The 13,163-nt window shown below is 42.4% G+C and overlaps 1 protein-coding gene across 1 annotated transcript in view; it reads left to right on the top strand.

Annotated features, from left to right (window-relative positions):
* Positions 1–13,163, top strand: part of LOC110529592 (discoidin, CUB and LCCL domain-containing protein 1) — a 44,157-nt gene that overhangs the window by 21,509 nt on the left and 9,485 nt on the right. The window contains exons 7-12 of the mRNA XM_021611935.3: positions 1,010–1,050; positions 2,869–3,066; positions 10,225–10,346; positions 10,564–10,711; positions 12,445–12,540; positions 12,645–12,729. Coding sequence (XP_021467610.2) covers positions 1,010–1,050; positions 2,869–3,066; positions 10,225–10,346; positions 10,564–10,711; positions 12,445–12,540; positions 12,645–12,729 — 690 coding nt within the window. The remainder of the gene's footprint in view (positions 1–1,009; positions 1,051–2,868; positions 3,067–10,224; positions 10,347–10,563; positions 10,712–12,444; positions 12,541–12,644; positions 12,730–13,163) is intronic.

The raw sequence follows: 13,163 nt of genomic DNA, 5'->3' as shown, positions 1-13,163 counted from the left end.
GAACTTTCTTCTGAAAAAGAGCTGTGTTATAAATGGACAACCCCAGCCTAATACAAGTCTAATTCTCCAAAGACTTGGCCTTTGCTGAAGGGGATGAATACTTGGGTTGTGTTAGAACATGAAGTTAACTAACACTCCAACAGTGTGTATAAAATGCAGCAAGGATTGGATGCTGTTAAGCCGTTGTGATAATACACGTTTGATTGAACTTGACTTCCTAATTGGATTCTGCTGGGTTAAGACATGAACAATATTTACTCTGACAATGCACCATGCTTCCCACTACCCAGGGTGGCTGACCTTGATGATGTAACAGTCCCCTGACCCAGTCTCTGTCCAATTTGGAAGAAAGGATCAATATCTGGTTTGATAATGACTCTGTTATTGGAAATGGATCAGCTCAAACCAAGATGGATACCTGTGTATGTTTTTATTCGTGTTGTAGTAGGAACCGTTTCTTTTTGACTGTTAGATAATAGATCATTTCGACACTACCAGGTGCAGGTGAAAGTCAGTACCCACGTTAAAGTGTTTGATCTTTTGTACTTTGACACACCTCTTATCGCCCATAAATATAATTTAACCACCACGTCTGCTTTTCTGAACTGTTCAAAGGAAAAATAAATCTGATCCAGGAAGCTGGTGAAAATGATAGATCGTTGAGTGATGGTGGAGAAATATAAAATTCTCCCAACTAGCCACTGTAATTAACATCAATCCTGGTGTCTTAATGTGTTCAGCTTTATCCCCCAGCTATAGGGCACTAGGAGAGAAGAGACTACACAGGGAAGGGTAGGGGAAACGAAGCACAGGGTTCTTGGTGAAGGCTGATTTGGGAAGAGAAATAGGGGGGGGGGGACACAATCTGGTGATGCTTCTTTGTGGCCACAATGGGTGATCCTCCACAATGGCAGGCTCTCCACAATGGCAGGCCCTCAATCTATCACTGTAATTGTAATCGTTGAAGCTCACGGCCCGTCATTGATGGATATTATTTTTCTTCTTCCAGCGGCTCTTTGTCCGAAGCGCTCTTCACGTTCCTCATTAATGGTAACATTTGTTTTGTTCTCTTTCTCTACTGTTTTTATGCTCTTAAATGGTTGTTTCTCAAACTACAGTTTCTTAGGCCATTGTCTTTATCACGTAATAAAATGTGCTGCATTTTCACCAGGAAGGAATGTATCAAAGCCTACCACTTACTAAATTAAACATTTTATGCCAGGATTTCTGATGACTTACTGATAGTTGTTGAAAAAGGAAGTAATTGACAGTCAAACGGGGTAAAAGATCTGGTTTGGAAAATGAAAGCTTGGTGTGAAGCGTGGGAACCCTGTATCTCTTGTCTGTGTGATATTTTCATACAGCTGTTTGCATTCTGGCACAGTTTCATCCAGTCAGTCGGCTATAACTGTGGAGGTTCTGGCTATCTATATCACAGGCAGGCAGGCCTGGGAAAGCTCACAAATCAACTGTTTGTGTCACAGTACAGATGTGTTCAGACACTTGACGGTACAACAGCTGTGTCAGAAGACAGACTGCACTTATTAGGCTTATTTCCTCTCAGTTACTCTGGACAACAATACACATTTTCAAATACTGTAAGTTGTGATGTAAAATGTGTCTCATTCCCAATTTACAGTTGTCATGTTTCTTGTAGACACTCTCACTCTCTTTGCTCTCCGATCAACTCAGACAGCATCAATGCTCACATGACAAATTGACAAATGATGCCATGACATGTCTGACATATACTGTATGTTCCCTAGTCTGGACTTTTCAGGACCTCATCAATACTGTCGATGTCCCGCACTTTAATTAAGACTAGCTCCTTATTGACTTTCCTCAAAGCTTCACTCTCTCATTATGTTGGAATGGTGAGGAGGACAAGAGTCATATCTTCTTTACATAGGGTTTTAGTTTGTTGCAGAGTTTAACGGGTTTAGTCAGACTAGTTGCTCCTGGGACTGTTCTGACAGGATGTCTCCTGTGGGGGCGATGTCGTCGATGCACTTAGTAATGAAGCCGGTGACTGATGTGGTGAACTCCTCAATGCCATCAGATGAGTCCCGGAACATATTCCAGTCTGTGCTAGCACATCAATCCGGCAGCATAGCATTCGCTGATACTTCCTGTTTGGGTTTTTGTTTGAAAGCAGGAATCGGGAGAATAAAGTTATGGTCAGATTTGCCAAATGGAGGGTGAGCGACAGCTTTGTATGAGTCTCTGTGTGGAGTAAAGATGATCTAGAGTTTTTTTTGCCTCTAGTTGCACAGGTGACAGAAATGAGGGGAAACGGATTTTAGTTTTCCTGCATTAAATCACTGGCCACTAGGAGCGATTTTCTTGTTTGCCTATGGCCCTATACAGCTTGTTGAGTGTGGTCTTAGTGCCAACAACGGTTTGTGGTGGTAAATAAACAACTACAAAAAATCTGGATGAAAACTCTCTTGGTGAATAGTATGGTTTACAGCCTATCATGAGGTATTCTAACTCAGGTGAGCAGAACATTGAGACTTCCTTAATATTAGAGATTGAACACCAGCTGTTGTTGACAAAGAGACACACTCCACCCCCCTTGAGCTTACCCAACGCTGCCGTTCTGTTCTGCTGATGCATAGAAAAAAAGAGCTAGAATATTATCCATGTTCTTGTTCAGCCAAGTGTCAGAGAAACATAGTATATTACAGTTCTTCAGATCCCGTTGATAGGAGTCTCGAACAGAGCTCTTCCCGTTTGTTCTCCAGTGATTATATATTTGCCAATAGAACAGAGGGCAGAGGAAGTAGTGGGCATATTTGGGTAAAATCTTATTCAGTTAGAGCAGCAGAATTGTTGTTATTTACTTTTTCTTCTGTTGTTGTTCTCTAGACTGTAAGAACCAGTCAGTGTTGCAGCATGTGTCTGTTAGTGCCAGTTCGTGGGGAGAAGCGACGGGTTGTCAGTCTGATTGGGCGCCCAACAGCTCCCAGGCTGACCCAGGATCAAGGGGCTGCACCTGGGCTGCAGATCAGAACGACAGCCTGCAGTGGCTCCAGCTGGACCTGGGGGAGAAGAAAAGGATCACAGGTGAGATAAGAGCCCTACTCAGGGAAACATGCTCTCAAACATTAAGCTTCCAAAACTCCTCTCTACCTGACTCTACAAATAGAAGCTAAGTAGCAGGCTTATTTCATTTATTAGGATCCCCATATTGCTGTACTTACAGTGCCTTCAGAAAGTATTCACACCCCTTGACATTTTCCACATTGATTAAATTGAGATTTGTTGGGCCACTGGCCTACACACAACCCTGTAATATCAAAGTGGAATTATGTTTTTCGAAATGTTTACAAATGAATTACAAATTAAAAGCTGAAATGTATTCAACCCCTTTGTACTGGCAAGACTAAATAAGTTCAAGAGTAAAAATGTGCTTAACAAGTCACATATTAAGTTACATGTACTCACTCTGTGTGCCACATACAATTATCTGTAAGTTCCCTCAGTCGAACAATGAATTCCAAACATAGATTGAACCACAAAGACCAGGGAGGTTTTCCAATGCCTCGCAAAGAACGGCACCTATTGGTAGATGAGTAAAAATAAAAAGCAGACATTGAATATCCCTTTGATCATGGTGAAGTTATTAATTACACTTTGGATGGTGTATCAATACATCCAGTCACTACAAAGATGTGGGCATCCTTCCTTAGTCAGTTGCCAGAGAGGAAGGAAACCGCTTAGGGATTTCACCATGAGGCCAATGGTGACTTTAAAGAACTTAGAGTTAAAAGGTTGTGATAGGAGAAAAGTGAGGATGGATCACCGACATTGTAGTTACTCCACAATACTAACCTTAATGACAGAGTGAAAAGAAGGAAGCCTGTAAAGAATAAAAATATTTCAAAACATGAATCCTGTTTGCAACAAGGCACTAAAGTAAAAGTGCATCAAATATGGCAAAGCAATTAACTTGTCCTGAATACAAAATGTCATGTTAGGGGCAAATCCAATACAACACATTACTGAGTACCACTCTCTATATTTTCAAGCATAGTGGTGGCTTTATCATGTTATAGGTATGCTTGTAATCGTTAAAGACTGGGGAGTTTTTCTGGATATAAAAGAAATGGAATGGAGCTAAGCACAGGAAAAATCCTAGAGGAAAACCTGGTTCAGCCTGCTTTCCATCAGACATTGGGAGATTAATTCACCTTTCAGCAGGACAGTAACCTAAAACACACGGCCAAATCTATCAAATTTTCAATCAAATGTATTTATGAAGTCCTTTTTACATCAGCAGATGTCACAAAGTGCTATACAGAAACGCAGCCTAAAACCTCAAACAGCAAGCGATTATAAGAGTACATGGCCATTTAAGGCCAGATTGTTCTTCAAGAGGTTCAAACGTTCATAGAAGACCAACAGGGTCAAATAATAATCACAGTGGTGGTAGAGGGTGCAACAGGTCAGTACCTCAGTAAATGTCATTTGGCTTTTCATAGCCGAGACAGCAGGTGCGGTAGAGAGAGAGTCGAAAACAGCAGGTCCGGGACAAGGTAGCACGTCCAGTGAACAGGTCAGGGTTCCCTAGCCGCAGGCAGAACAGTTGAAACTGGAGCAGCAGCACGACCAGGTGGACTGGGGACAGCCAGGAGTCTTCAGGCCAGGTAGTCCTTAGGCCTCCGGAAGGGGATGTAGAGTGAGAGAATAAAAGGGAGCGTATTCACACAAGACACCAGATAGGACAAGAGAATTACACCACATAACAGACTGACCCTAGCCCCCCGGCACATAGATTATTCCAGCATAGACACTGGAGACTGAGACAGGGGTGGGTCGGGGGACACTGTGGCCCCATCCGACGATACCCCTGGACAGGGCCAACCAGGCAGGATATAACCCCACCCACTTTGCAAAAGCACAGCCCCCACACCGCTAGAGGGATATCAACAGACCACCAATTTACTATCCTGAGACAAGACTGAGTATAGCCCACGAAGATCTCCTCCACAGCACGAGCTGGCGGGGGAGACGCAAAACCAGACAGGAAGAGCACGTCTGTGACTCAACCCACTAAAGTGATGCACCGCTCTTAGGAACGGCATGGAAGAGCACTAGTAAGCCAGTGACTCAGCCCCCGTAGTAGGGTCAGAGGCAGAGAATCCCAGTGGTGACAGGGGAGCCGGCCAGGCAGAGACAGCAAGGGCAGTTCTTTGCTCCAGTGTCTTGCCGCTCACCTTCGCACCTCTGGGCCAGACTACACTCGATCATAGGACCTACTGAAGAGATGAGTCTTCAGTAAAAACGTAAATGTCGAGACCGAGCCTGCATCTCTCACATGGATAGGCAGATTATTCCATTAAAATGTAAATCTATAGGAGAAAGCCCTGCCTCCAGCTGTTTGCTTACAAATTCTAGGGACAATAATAAGGCTTGCATCTTGTGACCGTATCGTACGTGTAGGTATGTACGGCAGGACTAAATCAGAGAGATAAGTAGGAGCAAGAACATGTAATGCTTTTTTAGGTTAGCTGTAAAACCTTGAAATCAGCCCTAGCCTTAACAGGAAGCCAATATAGAGAGGCTGGTACTGGAGTAATATGATAACATTTTGGGGTTCTAGTCAGGATTCTAGCAGCCATGTTTAGCACTAACTGAAGTTTATTTAGTGCTTTATTCGGATAGCCGGAGAGTAGAGCATTGCAGTAGTCTAAACGAGAAGTACTATCCGTCATCCATCAATCATTTGCTCCTATTTCAGTCTCATTCTGAACGTCGTAATATCCTGTAAATCTGCACGAACCCTAGTCTCCATGATGAATCAGTTTACACAAATTGGCTTAATTATTTATTTACTAACTAATGAAATAATCCCACAGAAATAAATACACACACACACACACACACAGGATAGATTATACACTGATTATTACACATGATGTAATGAAAAGTCCCTAGTGGACTAACTCAATATGACGGCTGGTTACACAATGAAAGGGGGTGGGGAACGAAAGAGCGGTAGAAGGAGAGACAAAGGATTTCAACTATTGTACATACAGTTGAATAATACGCTCATCGTAATTATGGATATTTAGCACCCTAACAAACTCTCATTCAGATTTAGAAAAGCAATGTACATATTTATGCTTGTATGTCTTTGTCGTCTCTCTCTCTTAAAACCGCCCGGGTCCATTTTCTGGGGAGTCAGTCGACAGAAAGTCTCTGGTTGTGTAAGTCTCTGGTTGTCCACCAGAGGTCACCATATCCTTTGTAGTTGTAGTAGTTTGGTCTAGGAGTGTCTGTTAGAATGGTTCTTCCTTAGGTGTACCGCGCGGTGTTCAGCCGGCCTTGTCCTTCACTCAGTTTGTTTAGAATAAATACCACCCGTAGTGGTATCACCACCTATAGTGGTGAGAGGAAATTGTTCTTTGTCTCTTGTCTTTGGTAAAGTTTCCGAGGCTAACAGTGCATAAACAGCTGCAGACTGAATGTTGCTGTGTAGTCTTCTCCAAGAGAGAGTTTCAGAGGGTATTACGATATAAACCAGTTCGTAACATATTCAGCTCACGCTGCACATATACTGGTCTTTAGTTTTAAACCATTTCCCAGCCGTGTAGCCACCGCTCAACGCTGTCTGGTCTCTAAAGATTCCAACCAATTCAACATGTGGATGATCCTCACATTCTAATGTAAATTTCATTAGGAGTCCTTGTATAAACACTCTTGGGGAAAAGGGGCGTTCCCTATTTTGGCATAATGTCTGTGCTCACGTGGTCATGGTTACTGACTGGGTAAAACTTTGCAGGAAAAACAATTATCTAATTAACATTTAGTCTCACATTTAGTCTCACATTTAGTCTTCTCACAAATAGTTTAAAATTTAATCATATAAGTTCCAGAACATTTAGTTGTAAATCTGATAACTGGGACGTATACATTTATAGAGTTACTGTTATTTGGTTCAACCGTCCTTAATGATATCACAAAACAACAACTTATTTGACACGATTATTGTTTAGAGACCCACCAACCATTTCCCACATTATTTATGTTATAAATATTGTTTCAATGTCCAACCTTTTGATGTTAAAGCTTTGGACAAGTGTCTATCTAATACTCAGACATTCCATTCTCAATACTGCAGAGCCCAAAGACAGTTTCTGCAAGGTATTCATGATCCAGTTGTTAAGTCATAAAACCAGGCCAAATTCATCCCTCTCCCCCTCTGCGGAAGAGGGCGCTGTAGAGCTGACCCACTGTAACCTGATCCTTCGGATCCTCCTAGGAGAGTCATGACACTTTATTACTTCCACTTTTAGTGAGTTTGGTACACATCCGGTGGATAGGGAGCCATTTATTATGTTCGACATAGGAGGGCCAAGCACAAGAAGCAGCTATTTCAGTAGTTTCGTTGGAAAAGGGTCCAGAATGCAGCTTGACGGTTTAGAGGCCATGACTATTTTCATGAATGTCTCGAGATACATGATTGAGTGTCTCCATTGATCCTAGTTCCTGACAGTTCTGTGCAGACTCAGAACAACTTAGCTTTGGAGAAATACGCAGATTCAAAGTGGTCCGTAGTTTGCTTTCTAATAATCATGGTCTTTTCTTCGAAGAAGTTCATAAATGTATCACTGCTGAAGTGAAAGCAATCCTCTCTTGTTGAATGCTGCTTTTTAGTTATCTTTGCGACAGTATCAAAAAAACATTTTTGGATTGTTCTTATTCTCTTCAATTAGGTGGGAAAAATAGGATGATCGAGCAGCAGTGAGGGCTTTTTAATATTGCGCGGTACTGTCTTTCCAAGCTAGTCAGAAAACTTCCAGTTTGGTGGAGCGCCATTTCCGTTCCAATTTTCTGGAAGTTTCCTTCAGGGCTCGGGTATTTTCTGTATACCAGGGAGCAAATTTCTTGTGACAAATGTTTTTTTGTTTTCGGGTGTTACGCAAGGTTAAATAAAGATCCTCGTTTAGGTGGTTAACTTCTTACGGATGAAATCCCGTTAACGGGATCGATTTGACAACAGCCAGTGAAAGTGCAGGGCGCCAAATTCAAACAACAGAAATCTCATAATTAAAATTCCTCAAACATACAAGTATTATACACCATTTTAAAGATGAACATGTTGTTAATCCCATCACAGTGTCCGATTTCAAAAAGGCTTTACGACGAAAGCATACCGTCGCTTAGTTGAGCGGGAAAAAAACTAAGACGTTGATAAATATATTAAAAGTAAAAACCGAAGAGTTTGGCAGATAGCCAAGTACCAACATACTGCACGGCAACAAATCTGGAAATTGAAAGGGGGAAGGGGCTTTACCTCTTAGTGCCTTCCCTCCAGGTCCTGACATCTCAGATAAATACTGTCTGTGTCTGAAATGGCACCCTATTCCTCATTCACTTTTGACCAGAGCCCTATGGCGCACTAAATAGGGAATAGGGTGCCATAAGGGAAGTCCGGCCCCGTGTCTATTCTTTATCCCCGCGGACGGACGGACAAAGAGGAGGAGAAGAAGTCAATTTGTTCCAACCATTCTTAGCAGTGTGTAAACTATTTTTTTTCTACTCTGGAGTTCCTTACCAAGATGACAGGGAATGTTCCTGAGTGGCAAGTTATAGTTTTTACTTAAATCTGCTTGAAATTATATGGAAAGACCTGCAAATGGTTGTCTAGCAGTGAGCAACAAGCAATTTGACAGAGCTTGAAGAATTTTTATGTGAATGAATAGTTTCTGAAGGCACTGTACCTTTTAGTTTACTAGGCTAAGCTTATTTTAAGGCGTTTTTCACATCTGGAATTTCGAGATTTGGTTGTAGCCTACTGGTACAGATTTCCACCGTTGCCAATCTCTCTCTCCTGATGAATGTCAATCCCTTGTTACTGGGCCTGCTCAATGCTCGGCATACTGTTAACATTACAGTTAACTGTAATGAAGTAGGAGCCTTGGTGTTCTTGGCCAAGTCTTATAGGATCAATGGCAATTTCCTCCCCCCGTGGCATCAATTAAAAACAGGCGTTTAGATTTAACCCTCTCCTGCCTGGCTGTTTCCCCCCATTCGTAGCCCTCTGTAGAGGATGGTAATAGGATTAAGGCTCAACACACACACACACACACACACACATCTGCCGGAAAAAGCTGAGAAGGGATAGAATGCGATCTGATCCAGGGGGTTGTTTAAAGGGGGTAATTTCTCTTATAAATGGGCCTTTCTTTTGATTTAACTCTGGATGGCTCACCACTGCAAAACTGTAGCACATGTGTACACACGCAGACACACACGCAGACACACACACACACGCAGACACACACACACACACATAGCATTAGACCAGTAATCTAATGTATTAGACCAGTTCTCAGTAACGCATGAAGGGAGAGTGCCCCTCTGTGCTGCTGCTCCTCCACAAACAAGAAAGTGACTTTCAAAGGCCTGTTTAAGTGTAGCACAATGCAATAGTTTATTTTGAGTGTGGTGTGTGTAGTCAGCAAGTCCCAAGTTAATTTCATGCTACTTTACAACACATTGGGTTCCAGTCAAGGAAGAATGTCTAGCTTTGTCTGACGGTTCAGAAATCCAGAGCTAAGGGGAACGTCGTTTTGATTGGAATGCGGTTCCTTGAAAATGGAAGCACTGTTGTCGTAGAATTGTTGTTGTGCAACCATCGTAAGACTCTATAGCCTGAAGAATACAACCCTTTCTTTCCTTAAGGATCCTGCCTTTCTGATACTCATATTATGGCAGATTGGATTTCTGTTGTTGTCGTGCATTGGAAACCCCTGTTGCTCTTTATGCAACAAAAGTACATTTTAGCTGTGAAAACAACAAATACCTTCAGAGTCTGCGATTCTGTATTTGAAATATGACAGTAATTTCCTATAATGATAGGTTGCACTGCGTCTCCATATGAACCACAATGCCCTGTGTAATGACATGTTGTGGGTCACCCGTCTGCCGCCATATTGTTCTGGCCCTGTGTCAGGCGCTCATCTGCCACAAAAACGCTCATCATGGCTGTCTGGGAGCTGCAAATGTCTGGAAGGGTTTCCCCTTGGTGTTGCAGTGACTGTTCTGCTCTCTGAGGTGATGTCTCCTTTCCCTGTTCCAGCACATTCCAGGGCTGACCAACGGGTGACATCACTGCCCTGGAGACAGACAGAGAAAAGGGGATGAAAAATGTTGAACAATAGACATTTTTAGAGAGATTTAGAGTTTTTACCTTCTCTATTTTTTGTTTTCCAGGGATTATCACGACTGGCTCTACTATGTTGGGCTATCACTACTATGTGAGGAGCTTCAAGATAGTTCACAAGGAGAGGAGTCGGTGGAGGACTTACACACAGAACAACAGCACACAATACATGGTGAGTAATCCAGATTAAATTATCTAATATCTGACTCCAATGTCGAATTGCCTGATCATGGAACAATAAACATTTCGGTATGTGTTATTGGGCAACAATTTCTTTACATGTAATCAATGTGTTATGTTGCCGATGAATCACAAGAATGCATGCCTTCCATTAAACCTTGCGACCACCTCCCCCTCGCTCCCTCCGTCTCTCCCTTCCTCCCTGTCAGATATTTGAGGGGAACCAGGACAGTCTGCATCAGACCAGGAACACCTTCCACAATCCAATCATAGCCCGCTACCTGCGGATCATCCCTCAAACCTGGCACCAGAGGATTGTCATGAGGGTAGAGCTGCTGGGCTGCACGAATCTCAGAGGTACACATCCTAACCCCCATCTCAGAGCTACACACCCTAACCCCCATGTCAGAGGTACTCATCCTAACCCCATGTCCAGACCACAGTACTGAGTGTGTGGGTCTGGCTACAATACCAGATAGTATTATCAGTGAGTTAGTAGATAGTGATTGATGACTACATGTATAGTTGAAGTTGAAAGTTTACATACACTTAGGTTGGAGTCATTAAAACTTGTTTTTCAACCACTCCACAAATTTCTTATTAACGAACTATAGTTTTGGCAAGTCGGTTAGGACATCTACTTTGACATGTGCATGACACAAGTCATTTTTCCAACAATTGTTTACAGACATATTATTTCACTTATAATTCACTGTATCACAATTCCAGAACTTTACATACACTAAGTTGACTGTGCCTTTAAACAGCTTGGAAAATTCCAGAAAATTATGTTATGGCTTTAGAAGCTTCTGACACCATTTGAGTCAATTGGAGGTGTACATGTGGATGTATTTCAAGGCCTACCTTTGCTTGACATCATGGGAAAATCAAAAGAAATCACCCAAGATCTCAGAAATAAATTGTAGACCTCCACAAGTCAGATGTTCCTTGGGAGCAATTTTAAAATGCCTGAAGGTACCACGTTCATCTGTACAAACAATAGTGTTCAAGTATAAACACCATGGGACCACGCAGCCATCATACCTCTCAGGAAGGAAACACGTTCTGTCTCCTAGAGATGACTGTACTTTGGTGTGAAAAGTGCAAATCAATCCCAGAACAACAGCAAAGGACCATGTGAAGATGCTGGAGGAAGCAGGTACAAAAGTATCTATATCCACAGTAAAACGAGTCCTATAACAACATAACCTGAAAGGCTTCTCAGCAAGGAAGAAGTCACTTCTCCAAAACCGCCATTAAAAAGCCAGACTACAGTTTGCAACTGCACATGGGGACAAAGATTGTACTTTTTGGAGAAATGTCCTCTGGTCTGATGAAACAAAAATAGAACTGTTTGGCCATAATGAGCATTGTTATGTTTGGAGGAAAAAGGGGGAGGCTTCCAAAGTTGTGGCAAAATGGCTTAAGGACAACAAAGTCAAGGTATTGGAGTGGCCATCACAACGCCCTGAGCTCAGTCCTATAGAAAATGTGTGGGCAGAACTGAAAAAGCATGTGCGAGCAAGGAGGCCTACAAACCTGACTCAGGTACACCAGCTCTGTCAGGAGGAATGGGCCAAAATTCACCCAACTTATTGTGGGAAGCTTGTGGAAGGCTACCCAAAACATTTGACCTAAGTTAAACAATTTAAAGGCAATGCTACCAAATACTAGTTGAGTGTATGTAAACTTCTGACCCACTAGGAATGTGATGAAAGAAATAAAAGCTGAAATGAATCATTCATTCTACTATTATTCTGACAATTCACATTCTTAAAATAAAGTGGTGCTCCTAACTGACCTAAGACAGGGATTTGTACTATGAATAAATGTCAGGAATTGTGAAAACTGGATTTAAATGTATTTGGGTAAGGTGTATGTAAACTTCAACTTCTTCTGAGAGGACAATTATGAAACAGTTTCATATTAGATAACTACGGATCTGTTGTTTTACAGTTACATACAATAAAGTGGGGAAGTAAGTTAGTTCTGTTATTTTGGTTTTGGACTGTATCAAGTTTTTGTCAAACCTGCTGACAGCTAACCCCCCCCGCTCTCTCTCTTCCTCTTCGCTCCCTCTCGCTCCTTAGTGAACATGTCGTCCCAGGTCACATTACCCACCAAACCCAAGCCTCCGGTGGGGGACGAAGAGATCACTGAGCCAGTGCCCTCCCAGGCAGACCGCGGTACCCATCTCATTAAAACACTGCATTAACCATCCACCAGATGCCTTCTGTTTGTTTATGTATTAGCTGGCTAACATGCACACTCCTTTCATCTCTATTCTCAGGGAAGCTGGCCATCATCATCGTACCCATAGTCTTATCTGTGGTGCTCCTGCTGGTTGGGATTTGTGTATTCAAGATGCTGCAGAAGTAAGCGACTTGTTCATGTCATTTGAATAGATAATGTAATGTTTTTAGAGACCGTAATGTAAGGTTGTGTAAGGAGAGCTTGCACCTTCATAACTTGAGCATTTCCTGTCCCCATGACAACATGACTCACAAACTCAGATTAGCCTGACCTTATACGTCCCCATAGCAGCGAGTTATCTCTACCGTGTGCCTACTTCCTAAAGTATGTCTGTTACGTATGTGTGGTAGATGTTGTCTGTCTGCCTCTCAGTATGCATGAGAGGGAGATGTTTTCAGGAAAAGGGAGAGTGGAAGAGAAGAAATAGATTAGAGTGAGGGAAGATACACTATATACTGTAGGACAATGAGGGCCAGGGAGATTCCTAGAACGGTCCTTTGGAATGGCTGCCTGTCTGTTGCTCAGATAGCATAACGAGCCTGACCGGACTACCAAC

Source organism: Oncorhynchus mykiss, chromosome 8 (assembly GCF_057628025.1).
Source record: "Oncorhynchus mykiss isolate SJ-2025 chromosome 8, ASM5762802v1, whole genome shotgun sequence".
NCBI classification, from domain to species: domain Eukaryota; kingdom Metazoa; phylum Chordata; class Actinopteri; order Salmoniformes; family Salmonidae; genus Oncorhynchus; species Oncorhynchus mykiss.
The sequence above is the reverse complement of the archived record's forward strand: the minus strand, read 5'-3'. Positions and strand labels throughout refer to the sequence as shown.